General features: G+C 38.4%; 1 protein-coding gene across 6 annotated transcripts; it reads right to left on the bottom strand.

Annotated features, from left to right (window-relative positions):
- Positions 1–51: 51 nt before the first annotated feature.
- On the bottom strand, positions 52–26,148 carry mta3 (metastasis associated 1 family, member 3). 6 transcript variants are annotated; one of them, XM_083556500.1, is made up of 20 exons: positions 25,822–26,147; positions 23,680–23,747; positions 21,888–21,981; positions 20,677–20,803; positions 17,776–17,839; positions 16,912–17,029; positions 15,364–15,466; positions 14,954–15,053; positions 14,659–14,847; positions 12,895–12,969; positions 12,749–12,807; positions 12,516–12,637; positions 10,733–10,890; positions 10,103–10,325; positions 6,264–6,356; positions 5,989–6,168; positions 5,869–5,900; positions 4,766–4,887; positions 3,669–3,696; positions 52–1,330 (listed from the first exon to the last, which is right to left on the bottom strand). In XM_083556500.1, exons 1-20 carry the CDS (start codon positions 25,847–25,849, stop codon positions 1,283–1,285), a joined length of 2,031 nt encoding a protein of 676 aa, XP_083412626.1. In that variant the 5' UTR covers positions 25,850–26,147; the 3' UTR covers positions 52–1,282. The 6 variants fall into 6 exon arrangements, with proteins under 6 accessions (XP_083412626.1, XP_083412625.1, XP_083412623.1 ...); XM_083556499.1 differs by having other exon boundaries at positions 4,766–4,890; XM_083556497.1 differs by lacking the exon at positions 3,669–3,696 and having other exon boundaries at positions 25,822–26,148.
- Between the last annotated feature and the right edge of the window lie 1,323 nt (positions 26,149–27,471).

Consider the following 27,471-nt stretch of genomic DNA (forward strand, 5'->3'; position numbering starts at 1 on the left):
ATGTCTTTATTTATTACCATGAGGGAAGAAATTAAATAATAATTAGTGCAATATATACAATCTTTTTTTATTGTTCTGAGTGTTTCACTTAACACATAACATACAAGAAAACACAACACAATATATGAAGCATTAAAAAAAAGTAAGTAGCTGATCATTATGACTGTTACATGCAGTATAAACAGCCTGAATTTGCATTATGGTTATTCCCATTCTGCATTATTTAGTTTATTTATGTCAGATATGAGACGTCATATGGCCATATGGAGAAAAAAATAACCATGTAACCATCTGTGGACAAATAGCTAAATTTAAACTCTCCACACTTTTTCTTTCAGTTCTGAAAGGGCACTCTTTTTTGTTAGTTATTTTTCTTAGATCAAAAGTAGATTCAGACTACTCAGTCTGCCTTATCATTTTAGTAGAACTTCAGATCATCTTTGACATTCCACACTCCTGAATCTGTATAGTTGTCACCAAGAGTGACTTAAAAGTCCACTGAAATGTGCAATCAGAAACACATTGTTTGAAATAGAAAATGAGATTATAATGAAATGTATCAAACTGGTGGCTTCTCCAACAGATAAATCCGAAGGAAAATCCTACATCGTGAATCCAGAAGTCCCATGCTATTTACACAATTCTGCCTTCCGGTAATGTCCAACACATCAATAGTTTGGCCCTGTTCAAACAATTTAAAAACGGCTCACGAGCCTGTAGTCATAATACTCACAGACGATAAGAGAATCAAAGGACTGCAATGCAGTGCGAAATGAAATTACTAACAAAATAACACACAAATACTTTACTGAAAAGTCTGTCAAGAGTCTTCAGCATAAGAAAGAAAGGCTTTGTACAGTATGATGTCATTTCATGTGACCACTGATTTATAGGACTGTGACGTTGCAATCCTTACATCCACAAAGCATTAGATTAACAAAGACGATCAGTTCAGAGTTTAGAGAAGCATAACTGAGACTTATGGAGCCCTAGGGTTACTGTAAGTGCGTGTTTAGTGCACCATAGCGCATGGTGTTAGTTATTGAATGCACGGTTTCTGTATTTCCAGACCGAACAGAGCTGTAGAGTGTGGCCACTGTGTTGTATGATTAGGGGGAAGAGTCAAAGTGAAGAGGCAAGCAGGTGAAACGGCACAGATGAAGGTCAGTCGTGGATCACAATGGGACCTCGCATCCGTAGACTAGGGTGGGGGGGTGCAAGGATAGATCCCTGCACTGGTCCCTGGGGGACCCTGCGCAAATTAATCTGCTCGCATGGCTGCCTACAGGCTCTTCTTAACTGGGAACGAGTGAGCAGCCTCCGGGCTTTCCTGTGACCACAACACAAGAGAACATGATGACTGTTCACATCTGCAACATTACTGTGCCCAAGGCTGTGACTGAAGACTGAGGTATACAAAATGATGCTAAAGCAAAAGCAATAGTATTTCAGACAATACAGAGAAATATGGTGCCTCTGAGGTTACATGGTATTTACAAATTTATATATTGCAGCCACAAGTTAGTAGTTTCAAGTATCACACCATGATAAACTGTGGTGAAGCATGGTGTAAACCTACCACTTAATTTGTTGTAAAAACCTCAAAATTAAAGTGTCCTCCAGTAAATTCAATGTAATTGCTTGGAGATTTCACTTAAAGTGACATTAGCTAGTCGTATATCCAGGTCACAATGACCATTAACACAATATCTCTTCATGCATCATTCCATGATGAAAGTAAACTAAAATGATCAATCATCACCTGTCATGATACCGATTCCATGGCCACAATAGTTAAATTCAAATGATATCAATTGATTGATTGTTCTTGTCATTCCTATTCAGCAAATACATATAACCACCATGTCACCTCAGCGTCTCCATAGAGAAAGCTTTATTATACATTTCCTCTTTCATATAGGAACCTAGAAGACATGCAGGAAATATATGGTTACTTAACAGATCAACAATTCACAATCTTTAGACACCATCGTTATCATCAATCCATTTTCCAATCGCAAACAATAGTTTGATGTAGCAGCGGTTGAAGGCTAATCTATTGTTTTTACGTTTGGAGGAAAACATGTGATTTGTTGCTGACTAATGGAGTAACTAAATATTCCTGAACACTAGTGGCAGCTCAGTAGAAAAACACATAAATCTTTCTTAGTGGAACTGGCATGCTGTTATTGTATTACTGCAAGCTAATGTTGCCATTGTGTTATCATAACGTGGGGCATTTGTGTTTGTCGAAACCACAGAAAAACATCATTACCAACTGGATGCTAATTCTCTCCCTTGGGAGAAAGACCACACTCCAGAGCAAACAGGGACACGCATGTGGACACCACACATATACACTATCCTGCAGTTCCAGGAACATGATAATAGAAGGATAACAATAGAGTAGAGCATGAACCAAATACAAAAACACTGATATTTTTTGTTTTACAATCATTGTGAAACTGGCTATATTATATACTCTGATGCTGTCATGAAACTAATGGAATTAGTGTGAATTTCCCCCTCAGGTAATCAGAGTACCAGTTAATTTGTAAGAGTAATGCTGCTCTGAATGCACTGTCTTCCTAAGTGATTACGAGCATTAAGCTTTGTAATATGAGTCAATGAAGACTGATTATATAAATATAATTTGATTTAACATCAAGAGTATAATTGCAATAATCAGGCTAATGTACGAACCCCCTGGGTCCTGTGTTCATGCACAATTTATGAGGCTTACAGACACTTTTGCCTCTGATTGTGTCTAATGAAGAAAGCATGATCTGGACTCCTAACATCAAATGTGAATAATATATGATGAGCGAAGTGGGTTAGTGAGCACATGAATTAATGCAATTGCATGCTTGTGCATTCACAATGTAAAGGCCATCCTGTGGAAGAAAAAAATCTAGATGTAATGGTCTAAAAGGTAAAGTCTTCTGAAGACAGTCAACTTCAACAATGGAGTTGCTACATGTTGAAATATCAGGAGTGATAACTACTCACAAAAACACAAGACTTAAACATCTTTAATAGTACAATGCCTACATCACTGACCCATGTATACCCCTAGTCTACCATGGCTACATCCTTTTTAATATATTTGCCTTCCTCTGAACAATTGTCTACCCGCAAAAAACAATGCAAGAGTGATTCCACAACCTTCATTTCCTGATCACTGTATGATGATGTAAAACATGAGTTCCAGGCCCAGCCTCAGAGCAACCCTCATTTGTCTCAGCCTCTCTGAAGCTAGTTACAGGCTAATCTTTCAGAGCAAGGGCTCTAAATTTAGCCTGGCATCCGCTCCAGCAAGCACAGACGCGCTGGTCATGGCTCATCGAGATAGGGCCCTAATGGAGAAGCATTTTCCTCTAGCTTCTTCCCTATTCCAACTCCTAGTAGACATAAACTGCACTTGGGAACACTATCAGTAGGTTAGGATTGATGATGTACATCAACAGCAGACACTATGTGGGAAGGGTAACCATTCCCTCTTGCTTTTGTTGAGTCCACTTAAAGAGTAATCATCATAGGATGTCTAGCGTTAATGTTTGCTCTGCACATACATGTAATCTAATGCAGCCCCAGTCTTTGTGTGTGTGTGTGTGTATGTATGTTAGTGCATGTGTTGGTGTATATGCAGTAATGGGCCAAGGTCTTACCATGAGCAGATGTCTAACAGCTACAGCACTGAAATGAGACAAGCCGCCAGTCAATCATAAGAAGTCACAAACACACTGTGACCCACGATGTATCTGGGCATAAAACAGTCTTCCTGCTCCTCTAGTGCACTCCCTCCCTCCCATCTCACTTTGCTTTTGCTGCCTTATTAATTTCTATGCTTGTTCCCAAATAATAAAAAAAAGAATGTATAAAATCAGACCTTCTTTATAATCACCCAGAACCTGAGCACACATTTAGGCAGATAGAATACGCTAGATGAAATTTTTGAAGACTGAGAAATGATCATTAGGATTCAGGAGAGACATTTGTTGCTGCAGAACATATTTGGTATGAAATTAGCTACTTAATTCTATAGTCTGTTGACTAGGAATTAAACTAGTGATGTGCAGGTAAAACGAATCTATAGAAGGTTACAGATTTGACACCAAAGTTGAAATTCCAGGAAAAGTTTGATTTGAAATGACATTTATGTGCAGTGTATTTCTTTTGGAGGGGGAGTGGAAATTTTTCTTTGTATGAAGTTATGCTCATATGCAAGTTACCTGTGGAGTCCTGCCACATCCTGTTGAGACATTACAGACAAATGAGCATTCTAATCTTCCCAAGCTACCACCACAATCCCACTAATTATCTAAAGCCAGCAACCATATCTGCATTGATTTCCAGTTTGAACAACTTGAATTTGAACTTCTAGGTTCTTACTGGTACAGAGTGTGACCAATCTTGTAATTACGCATGTGCAGCCCTTGCCATTTGGATTTGTCTCTGGCTGTTAAATGATTGCTGCATCACTACGTGGGAAAATAAATAAGAAATTTCATGCCGAGTCAATAAATAATCCCCAAATGTGGTAATCAAAGAGCAAACTGAGCATTTTGCCACTCCTCGTCATGAGTGTTGCACTTGTTTTGTTTTGTTTTCTTTAAGGGTCTTTTGTCCTCAAGTAAGCCTCTCAATATACTAGCTGGTAAAAGTGTTTTTATTTTATTCAGAACAAAAGAACGTAGCTTATAGGTCAGTATCCACACCAAAATGCACACAAAGAGAAGACATGCTTCACATTTGTAGGACGTACCTGGTTTCTCGGGAAACAAGGAAAAAGCTGTCATCTGGCGCATCAATCCAGTTGGGTCGCCTCTTGCGCATTATCATGTTGCTGGCTCGTAAGCTGGGGCTGCCACTGCTCCGTCCATTGTGCTGCTGAGAGAAAGTGTGAAAAGTGAGCATGAAAGGATACCAACATGAAGGAAAAGACTACATTTGACGTAACTATGTTATACTCAAGGCAGCAACTCTGTTCATATTCCTAATTACAAGTCTATACACTGTTTTTCAAGCTGCCAGTGGATCAGCCGTTCTTTTATTACTGTTTTGACCACCAATATTGGTACAGACAAAGCAAAGGGATACAAAATAATGTTTAAATAAGGGCACAAATCTAATAAGTATCCCAAAAAAAGTTCTCCAAGTTACATGCATTTGAAGAGTAAGTCAATCAATAAAAAATAGATTGAATAATGCTGGTATTTAGAATTTATTTGTAACTATTCAATATACAATTTTACAGCACTAAAAAGTAGCTTTAATTGTTTAGTCAAATTTCTAAAGTACATATAGCAGCAGTTGCAATAACTAATAAATTGAGAAATCAGTGTAAATTTCCAATTTCAAGCTTTGGCTGAAAAATATACGATTAGCCATGAATAGGAATTTATAGCTGCAAATGTAGGAACAAATACAGAGGACAGAAATATAACTGTCCCATTTTGAGTATGTAAACCAGGACGTAATGATTGATATGCCAATCTGCAGTAATTTAATTAAACCGTCATGCTAGAGAAAGATTCGATTCATTTTTCCGCTTTCAACAATGTTGTCTCAAAGCAGCTTCACAGAGATGAATGTTATAAAAAAGCATGAAAGAGTGTCTAAGTTTAGTTCCTATAAGTTTGTTCGGTATAATTCTAAGTTTATCCCTAATGAGTTAGCCAGTGTCAACTGTGGCTAGGAAAAACTCAAGTGTGAACACTGGCTTTATAAATGATATATTTGTATGGTGAGCTAACTTTAAATTTACTCGCGTTTGCTTGTTTTAAATACTTATTATCCTTTGAAACGGGGTCTTCTTACTATCCACCAACACCAAAAACTGGGAATAGTGCAGTAAAGTTTACTTACCAGAATGGGACCCACGATGTGTCCCTGATTTTCTGTAATAGAACCAAACAAAAATATGTTTAAATGAAATATACATTTAAGCTGAAGAGATGAAATGGTTGTGCATGTGCGTTTCAGCACCTTGTCCTGAAGCGTTTGCTCTTCTCTCAGGGTCCATCCTGCTGCTGTGGTGATAACTGCGTTTTCCCAGCATGCCGAGTGGCCCGTGGCTTGGCAAAGAGGACAGAAGTCGGCGTGGTGGTTGGACCTGTAGGCCGGGTGTACGATGAGAGCGCTGGACATGGGGTGCTGGACGTGACTCTGAAACAACACAGCACAAACCGAGTCATTGTGGTCTCGTTTTTATTCATGCAAGAAAATCAGGCCAGCAGCTACGAAGCCCTGGTGTGACTCACCGAGGTACTGCAGGACGCTGGTTAACGTGCTCCTCTGGGAAGGTTTGGGCTTGGTGGATCGCCCTGTCGTGCCTTCTGCCACTCGAATCATGTCTACACATCAACGGGCAGCATTGGACACACAGAGAACAGGGCGGAGTCAATATGTCGCAGCAAGCAAGAGAGAGACTCGGCATGTCGCTGTGAATCACCAGTCTTTTTGACAGACACTTTGTATGAAGAACCAGGCTAAAAGAAATTCAAAGGCAAATCTGTTGTGCTGCAGTCGTTTCTTCAGGCAAAAGCCATATTTTTTGTTCTCCCTGGGCTCCAGCACATTGATCTAACCATAATGCTCTCATTAAAATCCCTGTCCAACCAACTTCAGCTCATTATAAAATTCATTATAACCTTTAGGAATGCTGGTGCAAGATTTTCTGAGACAGGCTATTCTGTTGCCTTGGCAAACGAAGGCCCGCCTTTAAGAAGCTCTGAAATGTACTTGAACCATTCCCTCTCCAACAATGCAGTTAATTGGATCACACATCACTGAGCTGACTGCAGCAGCAAAGAACTGCATTAAGCAAAGAAAATGCAATCTCATCTTTTAGTATTGGCGAGAACCTGCATTATAAATTGTAAGGTGCATTCTGATGTGCTAACTAACCAACTGAATAATGAGGTAATCCCTTTGAATCTGGTCATTTCTCATCAGGTTTGAGTGAATATTGTAAACAATGTTTAGTGGATAGTATGTGATATTCAAGTGGGTATTGATGTTTAGAGCTTACATGCATTCCCTTTAAAGCACCACTTAACCCGGGTAAAACTCATATCTTAGCAGGACTGTTATATTTTCACAGGCAGCATGCTGATTGGTATGCAAAAGAATCCAAATACCCAGCATATGTGCTTGGCTAGAGGAAATCAAATGTGAAGGAAAATGGGTGTGTGTACATTCGCATTCGCACGCCATACAAAAAAGAAACACAAAACACGCTTGATGAGGGCATGGACAGAGCAGAATGACAGGAGCTAATGGATCAGAGCTCATGCTGTCAGTGGAGGTGAACTTCATACGACTGCCGCTCCACTCAGAGTATCAAGTGTGAGTGTGGCACAGTGATGGACAGTTACACAAGACACATGAAACTACAAGGACTCAGAAAGAATGGTTTCAGCCACGGTTTTATTTTTGTTGTATTTTTTTTTTTTTGATTGCCCACAGGACATTTACACCAGGAAAACAAAGATATGATAGAAAAGAAGGAAACAACTCAAAGAGCATGCCCCGAGGGTCACCATGCCTTGTAGCACAGAGATGCCACAGGATCTTCTTACGGGTGCGACACAAACACACTTCTAGAGTGGGTGGAGAAAGGAGTGGAATGAAAGCAGAGAATGAAGGATGCAGTAGGAGCAACACAAAAACTTGCAAGAGCAACTTAAGATGAGGCATGATGCAGAGGAGAGATGATGGGTTATGGATTTTAACTGATAGGAATTATATACTGTAAAAACTGAATGAGAGTGTGGCTGTCGAAGTATTCTCAAAAAACTGTCTGTGAGACTTCCCGCTATCACATAATCCTTCTAACCTAAAACACATTTTCAAAAGCTGTTTATATAAAATGTTTTTTTAAATATATCAGTAACTGTGCAGACGAAACACAGATTAACCCCCTCAATATTGTGCACAAACCTAAAAACGAAATACATTTTTATTTAGTTAAAGGAAAACATTTAAACAGCAGGGATGTCCGAGCAATGAAAATTTGTTTCCTTGACTGTTTGACAGTCCCCTTGCTTTTATTATGTAAATTATTTAAATTGCTCTGCAATGTTCTTTTCAAATTCAGTACAGGTAAAAACATTGATTTTTCAGGCTTCAGATATTTACCAAAGGCCCAAATGTTCTTCTACTCTTGTCCGCAATCAAATGAACTGCATTGATGAGACTCTGCCAGAAGCTTCAATGTCCAAATCAATGTTTACCACCACCATAAACCTGCTCCTTGATTTTATTTGCTTACCTACTGAAACTAGCAGAAGTCTACAATTGCTCTTAAGGCATAGCCTAATACTCCAAATTATTTCCCCACTATGGACCTAACTCGACTTCATTAATGTAACATTTCCTTCTAAAAGATAGCTTCGCATTTCTGCATTTACTGACCACATAGAGTTGTAGTCACACAATTTTCACTTTCCAGCCAAGCCACTCAACTCATGACATGATTTATGATCCCATTAAAAAAAAGCACATAAGGCCTCAACAGCTTGACGATGGCTTCTTATTTTTTACGCGAGTCGTTTGATACATAAAAGCAATTCAAGCAGCCCATCTTTTCTGTGGTTTCTCATTTCTTGAGGATTAAACGATTTGAGTCCAGATTATTTTCTGTTTCCCTACCACTACAAACTCATTTTCATCGCTTGAGCTATCCAATCATCTACAGATGATGCAAGAAACAACCAAACGAACAAGCTGCTGTTCTAGTAAACATTTTTTTTTGTTTAAATGGCACCACAAGTTTGTGATAAAACACAAACTTGTTCCTGACCATCATTTAACTACATGAGAATTTTCTTGTGGAATTGAGAGATGTTTTTACAGTCCTATATTATTACAATTAAATGACAAAGAATGCATTTTTATATACTTTTATATCTTTCTCATTGTAAGTACTTATTTAAAAAAAAATCCAGTTGCTGCTTTGAACTGATTGGTAGGTTGCAAAAATGCTTTTTAAAATAGCTCATCAGCCTTCACAGACCTTTTATCGTCTATCTTTGGAAGTTTAAAATTTATGGAGTAATCCAACAGATTAGTCAGATTGATAGTCAATGCATTATTTGATATATTGTTTAGTGCATGAACACAGACTTCAAAAATCCAGGCTGAATTATCTTTCCTGAACTGTTACTCCCACACTGCATTCAATAAGTGCTTAAGCCTCCTAACCTGCAAGGGGCATACTCTATTTATTAATAACTGATCTACTAATATTAATGATCTATTCACCATTTCATAAATCTTGGATCAATATTCCATAGATCATACATTCACTCATGGACCGACATAAATTACAAACCCCTAGTGACATCCTGAATCTGTTACTGATGCAGGACAAGGCACAGGCACTACATTCAGCACTAGTCTTATAAACATCTTCAGGTACAGCACAGATATCATGCAGAAACATGAACAACGAAAAACAAGTGCTGTATATGGCCTTAAGAATGAAATGGAGCAAGCAACAGTAAAATGAAGTGTGGCATGGGAGGACAGGTTTACAGTGAGCATTCAGTAAACATCATAAGGGGTGTGCAAAATACAGTTTCTTGTAGGCAAAATAGACTTAAAGGACTATATGCAAATGTGATGTTAATAAATACAAGTCGCACATTATAAGCACTTGCAAGTACAACTACACGCTTGAGTAAAGGCAATAATAAATGGGATCTACTTCATTTTCTCGTGTGATCAAACCCTTTTTCACAGACATCCCAAATTTATTTTTACTGTTTTAAGAAAGTACAACAGCAGCAATCCAAAAACTTAAGAAACAAATGAAACTGAAATGAAAAGATGATTGCAACCCAAAATGATGGAGGACAGGCTTTCTTTATTGGAAACGAGGTGGGGGGAATACAAAAACAAAATAATATAATAATATAACAACAAAAACAGTAAAAGACAGAAATGAAGGGGAGGAATGACTGCGAGATGTTCAAGAGGTCGGTGTGGGGAGACGGGCAAAAAGGGTGCAGTGATGAGTGTGTGTGTGTCGTGTGTGTGTGTGTGTAAAGGGGCAAGATAGAGAAAGATTGAAGTTAGGAATTTAAAGAGCTCTTACACTCCGCCTTTATGGCACCACAGTTAATGGGCACAAAGGGGCGGCGCGCAGCCCGGCGCAGCCTGATGAGGTCACGGCACATGTGACGCGCCAGCTTGGTGAGGCGCGTGGCCTGTAGCAGAAAGGCCTGCTTAGTCTTCATTGAGGACTTGGGACTTCCACTGTTCCTCATGGGAACCATATGAGTGGTCTGACGCAGGCTGTGGCCACGTGAACGCATCTCCTATCAACAGACAAGAGGAAAACGAAGATTTTAACCGAAGATGGCATCATATATATTATCATTTTAATTGCCTTATGTCACTTCAGACAGCTAATTCCACTGTTTTCAGATATACATATTTTAAAAATTATTTCCAAAACAAATTTCACAAAAGTTCTCTGTTAATTATGGTCATGCAGAATTCTAAAAAATGGAGAAAAAGCAATTAGGTAGAATAGACTATAATGACCAAAGCAATTTGTTTTTACAAATGTCTTTCCCTTTTTTTCCCCTGAATTAAGAACCAAATTTGCACCGTTTTTTTAAACCTGACTGTAACTGCACCAAGAGTTTAATGTGTTGTTGATTTATGTAAGCGTTTTTCAATCCTGCAGGTGCATAAATGTTTGACTATAGCAAGTGCTTACATTCGAAGCAGGGCTTGGAGGTGTTTTCTCCTCTGTTCCCTCGGCTCGGCTTGGCATCTTCAGGCCACCATACTTTTTCCAGTACATCCAGCAGGTGACACAGAGGCGACACTGCATGTTTGGAGGACCCCACGAGTACCACTGAGGAGACTGCATTGCTGGAGAAGCAAAAGAGACAAGCACTACATTCTCACACTGACAAAACATGATTCTAGAATTTGTAAAATAAAATCCATGAATACTGTAAAATAAGAATAGTACTTTCAAACTACAAATTAATTTAAATTCAAAGTCAATGACCGAACAATAGAGCAAACCTTAGAAGGATTTATATGAAAATCTCTTTGTGAATTTCAGACAAGTGAAACCCTAAGGGGAAAAAAAATCTACTAAACCCACCCAGACATACATGAACATGTAAGGAAAAGGCACCTGCGAGGAGCCGCACTTAGAATTATCTCAACATCATCTAAACATGAGCAAGGCACGTGTTCTTTTATAAATAATCTATCATTGTTTCAGCTCTCTGAGGACCGTTCAATCAATTTGATTAGAAAATGTGTGCAGCTCTCTTAACTGATTGAAGAAAAAAGTCTTAGTTTATTCAATGTAGAGGGCATGGCATATTTTAAGGGGACTGGGGCAAATCTATTCTGCTTCTTCTTTCGGCTGCTTCCATTAGGGGTCGCCACAGCGGATCATCCGTCTCCATACCCCCGTCCTCTACATCTGCCTCTTTCAAACCAACTACCTGCATGTCTTCCCTCACCACATCCATAAACCTCCTCCTTGGTGAATCCTCAGCATCCTCCACTACACATGTCCAAACCATCTCAATCTCGCCTCCCTCACCTTGAAAAGAATGACTGATCCGTGTGACTGATCAACTTTGTTCCCCTGTAGTTACTGCAGGTCTGCACAAGTCCCTTATTCTTAAAGAAATTGCTGTCAGCAAACTCCTTCTCCATTCCTCAGGCATCCTCTTACCTTCCAGAATTTTATTAAGCAATCTGGTTAAAAACTCCACTGCCATCTCTCCTAAACATCTCCATGCTTCCACTGGTATGTCATCTGGTCCAACCGACTTTCCACTCTTCATCCTCTTAATCGTTTCTCATACAGCTGCTCATATGCCTTTTCCTTGGCTTTCGCCACATCCCTCTTTACCTGCTGACGCATCTCCTTGTACTCCTGCCTACTTTTCTCATCTTTCTGCCGATCCCAATTCTGTTTCGCCAACCTCTTTTTCCTTATGCTCTCCTGCACTTCCTCATTCCACCCCCACATCTCTTTGTCTTCCTTTCTCTTTTCAGATGTCACACCAAGTACATTCCTAGCAGTCTCCTTTATCACGTCTGCAGTAGTTGCCCAATCATCCAGCACCTCTTCACCACCACCGAGCCCCTGTCCGACCTCTTCCCTGAATCTCACACTACAGTCTTCCTCCTTCAGTTTCCACCATCTTATTCTTCTTTCAGTCCTCACTCTCCTCCTATTCTTCTACATCTCTAACGCCATCCTACAGACCGCTATCCGATGCTGTCTAGCTACACTTTCCACTGCCAACATCTTACATACTCCAATCTCTTTCAGGTTGCATCTCCTGCATGTAGCATATACTCCACCTGTGTGCACCTTCCTTCACTCTTATACGTCACCATATGCGCCTCCCTCTTCTTACAACAAGTATTCACCACTGACATTTCCATTATTTTAGCCAGATCTACCAACTAGGGCAAATGTATTGATTGTACTTAAAGGAAGAAAGTAATAAGATATTCACCAAAACAGCTTTCACATGCACGGCCCCCACTGGCTGCATGGTACCCGCCTGGTCCGGCTGCGCCATTCACGGTAGTCATCTTCCCATTGCTGACAGAGATCTGATTAGGATTTGGCTTATTACTGCAGAATAAAACAATACATCAATTTCCAATTAATGAGTGAATAAATGTTGAGTCTTTTAAGAGAATAAAGTAAGAGCAATCAGAAGGCAAAGGGGATATTCAAACTTACTATGTGGGAATATAGACTTGCTTCAATTTGCTCTCTGCTTCAGCTGCTTTAAGTCGCTTCTGAATAGAAAAAACACAATAAACAGAATATAAGGTATACGGTCAACATTACAATAACAGTGTAATCTTATTGTGCTTTTTGTTTACCTGCTGTACATATCTGTCTGTAGTTTTCCACATGTAGTAATACTCAATAATGCTAGTCAGGGACTTCCACGGGAGCTAAAACAAAGTGGGAAGAAGGTACAAAGCAAAAGTAAGAAATGGCTTGATAATGACTTGAAAATGAACAAACTACAGTGATAAAAATGCGCGCACATATCATGCGAGGCTTCGTCTGTCCCTAGTGAGCCGTTTCTTACTTTAGCAGCACAAACTGACAGACTGTATCATCAAAACTGGAACAACCTTATTCTAAGAAATTAAATGTCTGGCTATAAATGCAAATCCACATATTTATTCATGAACACCTGCCCTTGGCAGATTCCTGCCGGATAAATTCTATAAACGCTTCAATGTGTCCTAACGTAAATCTTTACCACTACCCATTAGTTCAAATGATAAAAAGACAATGGCACAGAAGTTTTGTTTAGAGTCCGTTGGTACGACTGCACACAGGAAGTTGAAGCATGCCTGGGGCTTTGTTTTTATTTCCACTTTTGTGTTTCTGGGGAATTGAATGCCTGCCTTAACTGATCTGCCCTCTTGCAAATTGGACGTTAACGTATATTTAATAACATGAAAACCTGGAAAACTCTATCCTTACACCAGTCATCTTGCAGACTGTGTCTCCAACTCCAGATGGAGAGTGCCTGATGTAGCAAAGTGCATGCTGAGACAAGAGCCCTCATCAGCCTGCAGGCTTGATTGGCGAGAAACCTACTGCAGCTTTAAAATAACATCCCTGCGGTGTACCCACAAATATGGGCTAAGTGCAGCTATGCATATACAGACATTTCATGTTTTACATTTACAATGAGATATGGTATACATACCAAACATATATACCATAATTTATATTTAATAAGGTGTCATTTTCTAAAGAGAACAGAAAGAGGTTTATTTGCCTGCAATTTTTTTCAACTCTCATTTTAGAAACAGAACTGTCCTCAAAGAGAAAGTAATTCTGCCTTTAAATACTGCCAAAAGTAATACCATGCATCTTGAGTATCACAGTGCATCGCACGCCTGATTTTTGGCACATGCTCGCTTATAGCACTCTCTACAGATCTTCATCCAGGGATGGCCAAGGAAAAAAAAATTAACTATGGGATAGCGGCCAAGCTGCTAGCATTCAAAGGCCAGCTCAGGCATATCTCACCAAAGGCCAACAGGGCTTGGTGCATCTCAGTGGGATTATGCTTGTGAACAGCACTCATGATTGTGTCTCAGCTATTGAACCACGAGTGTCTGATTAACCGTTCACACTTGAATTATCGTCTGCTGTCTTACTTCGGCAAGTGCAAAAAAAATACTGTCCATCGTGATCTTAGCTTGACAAAACCATTCAGACCAGACCTTCATTCAAGAGAGCACTTCTAAAAGTGGATTCTAAAACTTTCAATTAGAAATCAAACTCTACAGAGAGACAAAGTTAAACATTAATCTCACACACACACTTCAGCTTCACTGCCCTATTCTACCAAAATGATCTATGCTCTATCCGTGAACATTTCAGAAGGAGAAAGCTGTATAGCTTCACATTTTTTGTCAGATCTTTACATTACTTTAAACAATCCAAAAACCATTCACAAAATAAAGTTTATGAAGGTTTGTTGTAATTTATTTGATAATTAACAGGTTCACTAATTACAAATGATTTAAAATACAGGTTGCTTGCTTTTTAAGTTGTAGTGTTTCTTTTTTATACATCGCAGTTATGACCAAATGATCCTAATAATCTGGACTCACAAAGTCTTGCCGAATGTCGTTAAAGTCTTTGCCGTATTTCTCCAGTGCTTCCTCGAACAGGTTGGCTTCTGAAGAGCTCCACTCCTCCATCTCGTCTCTGCAGAGCACAGGGCCTCCCTGTGGCACCAGAACACTCAGTGCACTTGAAAGGTCATAGCCATGCCGGTGCAAAGTGTCCATGGCGTGGAACTTTACACAGTAAACACAGAGAAAAAAGAAATTAATTTATTAAATGAATGTGTCAAAAAGAAAAGAAAAGAGAGGTTATGAAACAAAGTGCTCATAAGGATGGTACCAGTGTGATGTCCCGCGACGCTGCTGCAGCACTCATGTGTAAACTGGGCTGCCTGACAGAGCTGCTGCAGTCCAAAGCTCGAGCAAAGGTACCCACCGCCCTGTGCAAACAATAATAGCACTATTATGTGTGGAATCCCCAAACTTAACACCAATCAGAGACAAAAAAAATGTCCAGTTATTATTATATAAAGTAGCATCTCATTTTATAAATACAATTCTTCTTCAAGGCACTGATTAGCCTTTTTTTTTCGAAGTAAAGTAACATAATACAAATAATGAGCATATTTGCAATGACTATCTTAATTATTTATAAATAAAAAAAATTATATAATTGTCAGTCATACAATACAACTAGTAACAGTTTGTTCATTCTTTAAGCAAAGGGACATATTGAGACAAAGCACATACCGAGCCACCACTAGAAACTGGTCTATCTGCTTATTGGTCAGTGGACATTCTGGGTCCCACATCTTCACCTCCAGCTTGGTCTGGTCCCTGTCATCTGCTTCTCCTAGTTGAAAGAGGACTAGATTTATTTGAATTATTCCATTAATTATTAATTGTGAAGGCTTGCACTTCTAAAAAAAAAAAAAAATAATAAATAAATAATAAATATCCCAAATAAAATGGTAATTGTATTAAATGACCAAGTATTAGCTAAGTGCATTAATGACTGATCCAGCAAATATATTTTTTTGTATTTTATTGTACTGTCCTTTAAACTTGGTCTTATTTCAGGTTTATGTTTTCTTTCAGTACTCTTAATTAGGAGACAATTAGTCACTTTTCATTACAATATTCAAACGCATGGTCGTCTTCAAGAGACAAATGACAACAAAAGCTCTGCAATGCACAATCTGACAAAGGAGTAAATAGGTCCCATCAGTCTCACTGCCACAATCTATTATACACAATCCATACTACAGTATCCCAAGAGATTCAGAGTCTAAGAGCTATCACAAGTGAACAATAGAAGCAATAAAATCAGAAACACAATTTGGGAAAAGGTGGCTTGTGTTGTTTATTACAAGTGGGTCAAATTCAGCTAACAATAAAATAATGGCATTTGCAATACTAACAGAACACATGCCAGTGTGATGGATGAGGTTGTCTGTATTAATGTGGGTTTCTGTGGGTGTTTTGATTATTCTTGGTATATATGTTATTATACATGAACACAATACTTTAATACTGTAGATATGTAAAAACTATGTTTTAAAAATATTTGCTATGCAGTTCTGATTTCTCCTCAGGGATGACGTGTACAACACATTTGGCCTTTATAACAGTTTTCCATCCAGGCGTCCAAGACACTGCTTATCTTTAAGCAAATTGACTCCAAAAGAACAGGAAGAGATGCGTTAAGATGTTTGCAACTGGGGATATAACCAGGGACACAGTACAAGCAGCACAGTAAAGTCAAAGAGAGTGATAGAAGAGCAATTTCACACTTGACTGATTGTAGAGGCTGATATAGTAATCTACCCTGTTCCTTCCGTGATGCACCAGCAGTCACCAATCAAACTTATACTGATGCTCTGCAAATACTAAGTGCCACACTCAAGCTCTTCCAGTCAGTGTCAAGGAAAAAAAGTTCTACTTCCCAACCTCTCTCAATCTTATAAACAGAGGATAACTTTCATAACTTAGTTTAAAACCGGACTGAAGCTTTTGAATTATTTTATTTAGTCCAAAATGAAATTAGATAAAAGATGGAAACGATATTGAATAAATTGAACGCTCAGTGGTCTGGACTACTGATCAGAAGGTGAGGAGTTCAAGATTCAGTGGAAACAAGCTGTCAAGGCTGGACCCTTGAGCAAAGAAAGCCTTTATCCCAATCTGGTCCAAGAGCACTGACTCCTGTCTGACCCTGGCCTCACTGACCTCTGACCTAAGACTTGTAATAACGTATTTATCAGAAAATAGATAAATACGTTAGTGATTTATCATCACCTTCTTGGAGCATATCAGGGACGTCAGCCTGAAAGCGGGGGCCCACACGAATCTCTCCTTTGTCTGCTAGCAGGGTCTTCTGCGTTGGGTCATACACCAAGGAATAAAAAAAGGCATCCTGTAAAAGAGAGAAAGAGACAAACATGATGAATAAATAGAACAAAATATGTAAAATATGTTATTTTTGAATTCAATTCAATTTTATTTGAATAGCATCTTTACAACACACTGTCACAAAGCAGCTTCACAGAAATTCAGATGTTTATTCAGATTCAAAATGAGCAAACAACAGATTATGACAGTAAGGTAAAAGTTCCTTGACGTGACATGAGGATGCTGTTAAACCCCAGCTTTCAAGCAAAGTTAAACTTTCCTTGTACCCAAGGATGAACAAGCCATGTCAGTTACTCCAAACAGGCTTAAAACCAAATCTAAAGTGCAGTTATAATTTTTAAATGCTCTAACACATTATGATTATAACAAATTTATGATTTGTACTATACTAGCCTCTGTGACTAATTGTGCGCATCCTAACCACTAGACCACCAGGGAAATGCGTAAATTATGACAAATCCTTGAAAATGTTTAAGCAAATGTTTAAATTGCAAGTGATTGTTGAAAAGATGAACTCATATTCTATAGAATATTCATAGAATATCATATTCTTAAAAAAAAAAAAATAATAATAAATAATAATAAAAAAAACCCAGACATGCATAAATCCCAGTAAATGTGTTAACATTCTTAAATGTAGAATATATAAATTGGTGAGGTTTGCTGGAAAAATATTTATTTGATTTATGATTTAGGCCACTTTTCACAATAGCGTAAAAATGCAGAGCTAGAAATCCAACACTTGGGTACCTCTTTATCCAGATAGGAGAGCACTGATTCAGTTTCATTCAGGAGGGCCACGCTGCACTTCCCCCTAAAAAAACAAGCAGACACAAAGCCGCTTTCAGAATCAGAACACACACACACACACACACACACACACACACACACACACACACACACACACACACACACAGTCCTACACATAGACCCTGGCACAGCAGGGGAGGAGGAAGTGACATGAGGTGCAAGATTACAGAAAAAAAAAAGTGTGAATGAAAAGAAAGTGAGAAAAGAGGAGAAATGTGCGTTGAGGTGAGAAAAAATGTGAATTAGGGGGAAAAATTTGCTCTGGTAGAAGGATGGAGGTGGGAAAGAAGCATGCGTTTTTTTTCCCCAAATAGTACAGGAGCAATTACACAGGCTTTCATTCTTCCTAAACTGGGTGAACATGAGACACGCCACAACCGGTTCCAAGTAGGAACCCATTTAAAATAAGTAAACCGGCATTACAGAAAACTGCAGCCATTATACGATTTGGGCTTGGACTTATGAGTGCCATATGAGATCATTCAGAAGCTGTCTTCTCTCTAATATGATTTATTTACATACAGGTGAAGATAACAAAAGAAATTCTAGGTGCAGTACATTAGTCATAAGTGGAGGACAAGAACTTTGCATTTTAGGCTTTCAGTTCAGCTTCTCTCAAATCCTGATTTAAACTAAATTTTGCATACAAGGTTAGCTAATTAATGAAATTATTACAATTAGGTCGACACAGGAATAACTAGAGTTTGAGCAATAGTAGCAAATCCTGAAAGATATGAAAATTTCTAATATATTAAATATAGAACATTGTAAGAAATCGGTATTGGCAATTTGTCAGTGAACAATTTGTCAAAATGATCAGTGAATTATTACATAGCCTAAATTAAGACTGATAATGATGATAATATCAGTAGAATCCTAACAAAAAGCCCATGACTCCAAGAGCTCTTGCCTTCATGTATATCTATATAATAGATAATATAATATACACACATGCAGCCATATCACTTTGTCTGGTGAACTCTTGATGCCTCAATGTTCAGAACAATACAGTCTAAAAATACTCTTTTTATTTAAGAAACAGCACACACTTAGCACATAGCAGGTGTTGGCAAACCCTACCAAGCGCACTCTTAATTAAAATTTAGGTGCAGCTTCATGCTGCTAATGAATTTATCACAAGAGTCTCAGCAGGATTGAGTGTTGATGTGTGCTAGGAATTGTGGCCCCTCTTTCGCAGATTTCCATCCAAAAGAAGGGCCATCCAAGGGTTTCATAAGAATATTGCCACAGAAATATCACAAAATAAGTGCCACAAAAATAAGTGCAATTCAAACTACAAATTCATCCAGTGCTTTTTGTCAGATTTTTGTTTTTTTATTAAAAGTTGATATCAGGCTCCTTTTCCAGCATGTTTGCATCACACACAGTGACATGATCATTGTATAATAGTTTTTCAACAAATATAACAGGTTTGATCAAATAGTTACCGTAATTTCCGGACTATAAAGCGCACCCATATATAAGCCGCACTCACTGAATTTTACAAATATTTTTATTTTTAACATAAATAAGCCGCACCTGTCTATAAGCCGCAGGTTAGTGTCTACACTAATAAACTTTACACAGGGTTTAACGAAAGACACGTTACACATTGCGTTTAAAAATAAACGTTTTTTTCTCCCGATGCCGTGCAGCTCAGAACACAAGTGAGGTGCGTTTTTTCATTTCCGGTCGAAAATGTCATTGGTCTAATGTTATGGGGTTCAGTTTTTTGGCTTGAAGTTTGTGAAACCGGGAAAAACCCAGGAAAAATTCATAAATAAGCCGCGGGGTTCAAAACATGGGGAAAAAACGGCTTATAGTCCGAAAAATACGGTATACTTCAACCATATTGTAGTATAAATATATAAATGTTTTTTTTTTTGTAATACAGAGGAACCTCGGAGTTCGCGGCCTCAGTGCTCGCGAACTCGCATGCTCGCGACTTTCATTCCGACCGGCGACTCTCATTCAGATCGGCTCGTGAGCAACCGCGAGCTGCTCAAAACGCTAGTTTTAACATTTCTAATCAAGGTTTATCTCATTAAAATTGTCTAATAATTAAGTGTTATGGAGTGAAATAGTGTTATTTACTCATTTAAATCGATTTCGTATAGTGTTCTTTGGGTTTTTACTGGGTTGGAAGGGGCGTATCAAAAGGTCGCGAAAATTCGGAACTCGCGACCGGTCTTGGTCCCTAACCCTCGCGAGTTCCGAGGTTCCACTGTATATGTATAAACCTTAATAGTGATTAAAATGTTGGATCAGAAGAATGAGAGCTCAGATCCCAGTTCCGCCAAGCTCCCACATATGGGCCCTTGAGCAAGGCTCTTAACCCTCAACTGCTCAGCTGTATAAATGAGATAACGGTAACCATAATAACCATAAATGTAAATGGTTGTAGCTCACACTGGTATGGCCAGTTTAGTGCTTCCTGAAAAAAAATGTGTCATGCCAAACAAACAAATTTCTACAAATATTATGTAAAGCAACCATCATTCTGGGATTGTGAATAAGGATGTAAACTATTTGAACTGTTTCAATACTTCAATCACTTGATAGAAAACAGAAAATACAAACATTTCAGATGAGCCTTTAGTGTGAATTAACTGATTACAGAAAGTTCAGTTTTTCACATAAGCATTCACACAAAGTTATACTCATTCCCTGGTCAAATCTGTTTTAGTTCATGTGACACTAATATAAAAGCAGACATCTGTGTAAGCATCTACCCAAAACCTTTATGTTTTATAAACCTGGTCTATGTGGTAATAACCACTCTATGTATGCATTACAGTGACTATGCATGTAGTTTCTGGCAACAAGTCTGTGTGTGTTTACCTGATGTGTGTGGCAGGGAGCGATTCATACTGGCGAGACAGAAAAAGCTCTCTGTGTCGGAGCTGGTGTTTCTGCTTCTCACTAAGATCTGGCTCTGTAGGCGTCTCCTTCTCTTCTTCCAAGTCTTCTGCTCTCACACAAGCATTGCACACACACACACAGACTATTAGAACAAGCCAAGTGCAGCTGTGACAAAAAAGGTACTCACATAAATGCAGTATGTGCATACAGACACACAGATACACACAGACACACACACACAACCTGTCAATGTTAAAATTAATGCACTGGATACTGTAGAAGTTTCCAAAAGTTTTTAAAAGTTTAATAAATTAATAGAAAAGAAACAGATGCCCATTCATCAGAGTACTAAGTAACTGCTGCAACATATCGTCATTTACTGTTGTTATATAAATTATCAGATAGTGAAATGTAAGTCAAGACACTATTGCTGAGAGCACTGCATTATGAATCAAACTCACTGGAGGAAAAAAGGTATTAGCAAAAGCATTTCAGCACCATTTATCAATGCTCAAAGTGATGTCTTCCAGAACAGACAAACCTAGCCCAGTTAACATTCTCCAATAGGGCTGCACAGCATAAACAAAGCAAACATACCACAATTTTACTACTACACCAAGCAACCCGCGAGGAGTCTGTGTTAAAGTTTGGAAGAATTTGCACCATGTTATCACACAAAGTCCATGATTTATCAAATAACCCACAGAAACTCTATGAGGATATTTCGAGATCAGACAATTTGCTCACAGAGCCTTAATAAAATGTTTCATGCTCATATCTATCTGGGAAGATTCTTCTATATTAGTACTGCAAAGCCATTAATGATGAGAAAATGGCATGTCATGCAGTCCTATTTCTCTGCAAAACATCCTAATTAAACATTCCTTAAAATGGCAAACCCTCACACTGGCTTGTCAATATCAATTAGTTAAGCATTCCTAAAACACACTGGATTAGGGTAGAGCACCATAAATTGTGTGAAATCTGCAGCTCTCTTAAGATCACAGGACCCCTTGATGACACACAGGGGTATCTTTAACTCACATAAACAAACACACACACACACACACACACACACACACAGGATGTGCATGGATGGGCTTTTGTTTTTAGTAAAACATGGCCTAATTAAAACACATTTTTCAGCCATCAACGCAAAGCAGTACACAGTCTCTCACAACCTCACTCACTCGCATGCTTGTCTGCCAGCTGGATGAGGCTCTGTGAGATGTCCCTTCTCCTGTAGAAACACACCACCTTCGCCTCCACATTGCCGCTCGCCGTCTGTAAGGAATGACACGCATGATCAATGGTGGCTTACGGTTTCACACTTGAACCACACTTTCCTGTCCCCAACAGATTAATGAAGACAGACATAGGAAAAAAGCATGGAAAAAAAAGTTTAAGACTGCTGATAGCACAAGTTGGAGAGATAGACTCTGGGTTCCTATTGGATAATGAAGTTGGATAATAAGCCATGCTGTCACCTTATTAACAAGTTTCACAGAACCAACCATTGGAGGACTCGCTCTAGTGAAGCACAATAAAGCAATTTTATGATTTGAATTTTTATTTTATTTTACCAAAGCACTTCTGGCGTTTTTGCACAGAAGTGACAGCAGTTCGTTGAAAAAAAAAATTGGGTCATTACCAATAGACTAGTGTGTGTGTGTGTATAATTATATATATATCTCAGTCTTCACACTTTTGATTTCCCACGAGAGAACAGTCAAGGTTGAGCCGATTCATGTTTTGTTTTATTATTGCACTTGTTCATTAATAAGAACAAGCCCTCACTTTATAATTTCCTGACACCCTTTGGTCTACCAAAAATGATGGATGTTATTCAAAAGGATGCAGAATTGGACAGTATGATCATCTCATTAAATCTGGATATATGAACAAGAAGTCACATCACATCACATCATCTTATCTTATTAATGTAAACATATTTCAAATCAACATATCAGCACACATCCAATTTTGAGCCAGAAGCTCCAATTCTATATTTCCTACTAAAGAGAGTTAATCCATTCTTAATGTTCCTTTACACTACACTGACCGCACTGACAGACCTCTCTCAAATTATAATAAATAAAAGTAGGGTTAAGAAGAGGTCTACGTATTTTGTTACCATGTCATGTGAACTGGGCTCTGCTGTTCTATTCCTTTATCGTTGCAATTCTATTAAAGTATACTGAGAAAAAAAGAATAATTATATTGCAGACAACCGGCTACAGATGGCACAGGTGCACACCTCTTTAACCTTTTTCGTTGCCACGGGAACAGTACATTTAACACCTGTCACCAAATATTATATTACGCCCGCATCAGAAACAAACATGAACAGAGATTGGAAAAAATATATCTTATCAGGATCTAATATGAAACCTGCTCAACACAATCAGTTTGACTCGAAGACACTTTTTAAACTGCGTCCATGCACATCCCTGACACATAAACTCACCACAGCAAACAAATCGGACGAGACTCAGAATTGGATCGGCATGTGTTTGAGTCCTGTTTTAAACAGGCCAAGAGTACTGTGAATCAGAAAATAATAAAGGGTAGGAATATATGAGTCATGGGGTCTATTTAATTTTTTTTTGCTGTTTAACAAGTGAAAGGGAAAACAAGAGTTTCATCTGGCTCTCTTTTACAAGGCTGTTTCTAAAAAAATTTTTTTGAATGTGTTAGAATAAAACGTTTTATTCTAACACATCCACAACTAAATGCACTTAAGTTCACTGTGACCATTAGCGACGGGGACTGAAACTTTTGTAAGCTTCACTGCAGGATCCCAGTGTGACCCCATCACTCCAGCACCTGAATAATTTTAAAACTATTTAAATACTCCATGTGAAATGTGTGAGCATTTTTACAAATGACTACCAATGTCAAGATCTGAGATTTCCCCTGTAGTTTTCACTACTCGTGCATGAAAAATAACCCACAGCACTCCCTTATACCTCGGGACTGTACCTTGTTCAGCTCTTCTATTCTCCGAATCAGGTACGGATTGCTTGAAGAATTCTCAAAAAAGACATAGTCTGCAACAAGAAATAAGATTTTTCATTCTTGTGTGGTTTCAAAACATATAATGGTCAAATCAGCCAGTACTTAGAGAGGAAAGGCTACAATAAAATGTTCTTAGACAATAACATTTCCTTTCAATGGATTACACAAACTCAGTTGACATGCTTTCCTTAATAAAATATTTGTTTTATATTGCGACAGAATACACCAGCCATAGGGTTTCCAACAGCATAATGAAATTGAAATGTTTGTGTATGTCCAAATACAACTACATTTACTGCATGTGGCAGACCCCCTTATCCAGAGACTTACAATCAATGTGCCTGCCATCTTTACACAGCGTGCTCAAAAGTTTGTGGACACCTAACCAATCACACCCGGATGTCCTTGTTAAATTTCCTATTTAAGACTCCTTTGCTGTTATAAAGAACCCCCCCCCCCCCCCCCCGAGGTTTTTCCACACAATTTTGCAGTGTGTTATGCTGATTTGTGCTCATTCTGCCACAAGAGCAATAGCGATGTCAGTAAGGGCAGGGGTGTGTTATAAAGAGATCTGGAATGCATTCATTGTTCCAGTTCATTTTTAAAGTGGTACAGTGCAGCTGAGGTTCCTCCAGTTCTTCCATACAAACTTTTCAAAAGCTTGCTTCATGCACAGAGGCATAGTCATGATGGAACCGTTTTGGGCCACTTTAGTTCCAGTGAATGGAAATTGTAATTCACAGCAATTTTATTTTAAAGGTTGGCAACTTTGTGGTAACGGTCAGGTGTTGAAATGGTTTTGAACACATAGTGTAACTAGTGGCCTGGAATGCTCTACTGACTAGATATTTAGCAATCACACCTCCAAATTTGGATCCAGGACTGAAAGCAAAGCAGCACTGTGCAATCTTGTGTTAATAAATCTGTCCTGATGGTCATGAGCTTTAGGACAGGTCTTGTCTTATGTGCATATGTGTGTTATGACAGACATCACCATAAAAAGAGGTCTGGATTAAATCAGAAATGTATTGATGACACAACTAATGTACACATCCCTAAAGCACACTATGAAGATGTTAAGCCACACAGGGTGATACCAGTAGGTACAGCTGCATTTAGGAATAGTGTGTGAAAGTATGAATGAATTACTTGTTAATATTGTTAGTATTTTGTAAGTAGCATGTGTGTATTGAGGCATGGTGCCTAGTTTAGGTGTAATGACTGTAAGGGCCTCAGTGTTAAAAAGCCCAGACTTGCATTTCTCATTCCGATACACTAGGACAAACCGAAAGCAAGAAATTTCTACGATATGAGTTTAACAAGAAACTTAATCCCAGGCATGCATGCAAATTCAGCTACCTGTATTCCACAAATATCAAGACTTTGGGCGTTTAGTCTTTGCCCCGATTTAACGCCGCCATGAAACAATGTCGGATTTCACCGGCACGCCGCGGCTAATCACTCCAGCTAATTATATTAAACAATGAGGAGGGAAATCGTAGTCAATAAATTAGGTTTTTTAACGCAAAGTTAAAACAGTTTACATCGTCTTTCTATGCGAATCTGTCTTAATTTTTTGCTCACGATGATTTACTAAAACCGATAATGCTAAACGGTGTTTAATGTTAGCGATAAGCTGAGCTATAAATGCTAGTTAGCTAGCATGCCGTGAGGACTCATTAGTAATGAAAATGGTGAACGTTACTAAATAATATATCGGTATAAATCAAAACCCCCACACTGGCCATCCTTCGAACAAAAACCCTTTCCATAATGAAAAGTAAATTTACAGACAGACGCACTGGTCCATTTCTGCGCCTTTAACGGCGTTAGCTAGTTAGATTAGCTGATGATGTGTTTATGATAGACTAGCCACGACAAAAACTAGCATTCTTTTTTCTTTTTTTTTTTTTTTTTTTTTTTTTTGCTAGTGCGGCTAAAAAGGCCTCACACACACATCCCAAAATAATTCGCAATAAAATCCAAACACTGATTTCAAGGGCTTCGTTTTGGGTTGTTGATAAAGTTATTCGTATACCTGTTAAAATTAGAAATACAAGTCAAAAGTCATGAAATCAGAAACGCAGATTATAACAGCCAGCCTACCTCCAACCCGGTACATGTTGGCCGCCATTTCTGCCCTCCCGGAGTGGTAAAAAAAACAAACATACACTAAATAAAATATAATAAATAAGTGAATAAAATATGCAAGGATTATAAGTTATTTAAACGTTGCAGACTGTTATAAAAAGAGGGATACACCGCAAAATGAGCATTAAATTTCTCTCCCTCGTTTCGTGGGTTTCTCTTTTTTTTTTGTTAGTGGAGAGCCCCTTGCTCGGTACACTCTCTGACTGACTGACTGACTGACTGACAACACACACACACACACACACACACACACACACACACACACACACACACACACACACACACAAAAGTATGTGTGTATACTGTAAGTTATAGGTGAAAGGAAGGACTGTAATGTACATTGCTTGAGCATTATTCTCTATAATCCATCATTTCTCAGGTGAGCCAAGTATAAAGGTGAGCTTTCAAAGCTTTCAAAGCGCCTCGAATATATCATCTCTTAAAAGTACACTGCATTTCACAACAAAATAAGACTTCCAAGTAGTAAGTCCTTAATTATCCAGCTGAGTCTCAAATCACATCTGATAAATTTTTTTTATGTTCCGATTTACATACATCAATTACTTTAATTAACCTTTGTTCCTTTTCTCCTGTGCGTTTATAACTAATGCACAGGAGAAAATCTGGTTTGATAATGGTAATCTGGTTTGATTACAGTATCTGTCCGTAGGTGTTCCTAATAATCTGGCTACTAAGTGAATACATTTCTAGAATCTTACTTTCATATCTTTGTTGTTGTTGTTGTTGTTGTTGTTTTTCCATTCGAGTAAATATAAGTGTGCTCTTGATAATGGAAAAAGTATTTAGAACGGGTAAAAGTTCTTATAGTTCTGAAAAGAATCTGTCACAGCCTGAAACAAACAAACAAACAAAAATATCATCAGAGGTTATTTAAGTATCAGCTGGATGATTAAGGACTTGTTTGAAATTACTTGGACCTTACACACTCACCTCACATTCACTCTTTACTTTTCTGTCATCTGGAAAAAAGGTGCTAAAGCATTCATGCCCCCACATCCAGGCTGTGGGCCGATTTTTTTCCGCAAGCCATTTGAATAAACTGGACACACAGACAAACTCACACAAATGCACAGAAGCACAAATAAACAGTCTCATTAACTACAAAACTGTGTTTGCACAAAATTGCTGTATTTGCACATATTGCTCTTAAAACTATTTAGTCTTTACATCCACATTATTCATTATTATACAGACGAATCCATCTGCACTAACACAAATCTGAACTATACTAGTTGGTGCTGCAGCATCACTGTTTCTCCTGTTTCACTGATTCATGTCGTTTATTTTTACACTAAATGTCACACATGTGCACTTTATGTCCTGCCCCAATTAGTTTTGTGTAGTTCTGTGTTTTGTGTTATTTTTTGTTTATTTGTGTTGTCTTATGTAGCACCTTGGTCCTAGGGGAACGTTTGTTTTTTAATTCAATGTGTACTGTACTGCATATGATTGGAATGACAATAAAAACCACGTTGACTTGACTTTATAGATCACATTCACAGCAGCTCCAGGAACACAACTAACAGAGTCACTGCTATGCTGAAAAATATCTATCACCCAAATTTTATCTGATCTGTGGTGAAT

The sequence above is a fragment of the Silurus aristotelis genome, assembly GCF_946808225.1.
Source record: "Silurus aristotelis genome assembly, chromosome: 12".
NCBI lineage: Eukaryota > Metazoa > Chordata > Actinopteri > Siluriformes > Siluridae > Silurus > Silurus aristotelis.

Excerpts from the sequence above, each read along its gene's own strand:
- mta3 (XM_083556495.1), bottom strand. The coding sequence starts at position 25,849 with ATGGCGGCCAACATGTACCGGGTTGGAG. Across the intron at positions 21,982-23,679 it reads GAATAGAAGAGCTGAACAAG|ACGGCGAGCGGCAATGTGGA; the intron begins GTACAGTCCCGA and ends CATTCCTTACAG. Across the intron at positions 17,030-17,775 it reads TCTCCTATCTGGATAAAGAG|GATGCCTTTTTTTATTCCTT; the intron begins GTACCCAAGTGT and ends TCTCTTTTACAG.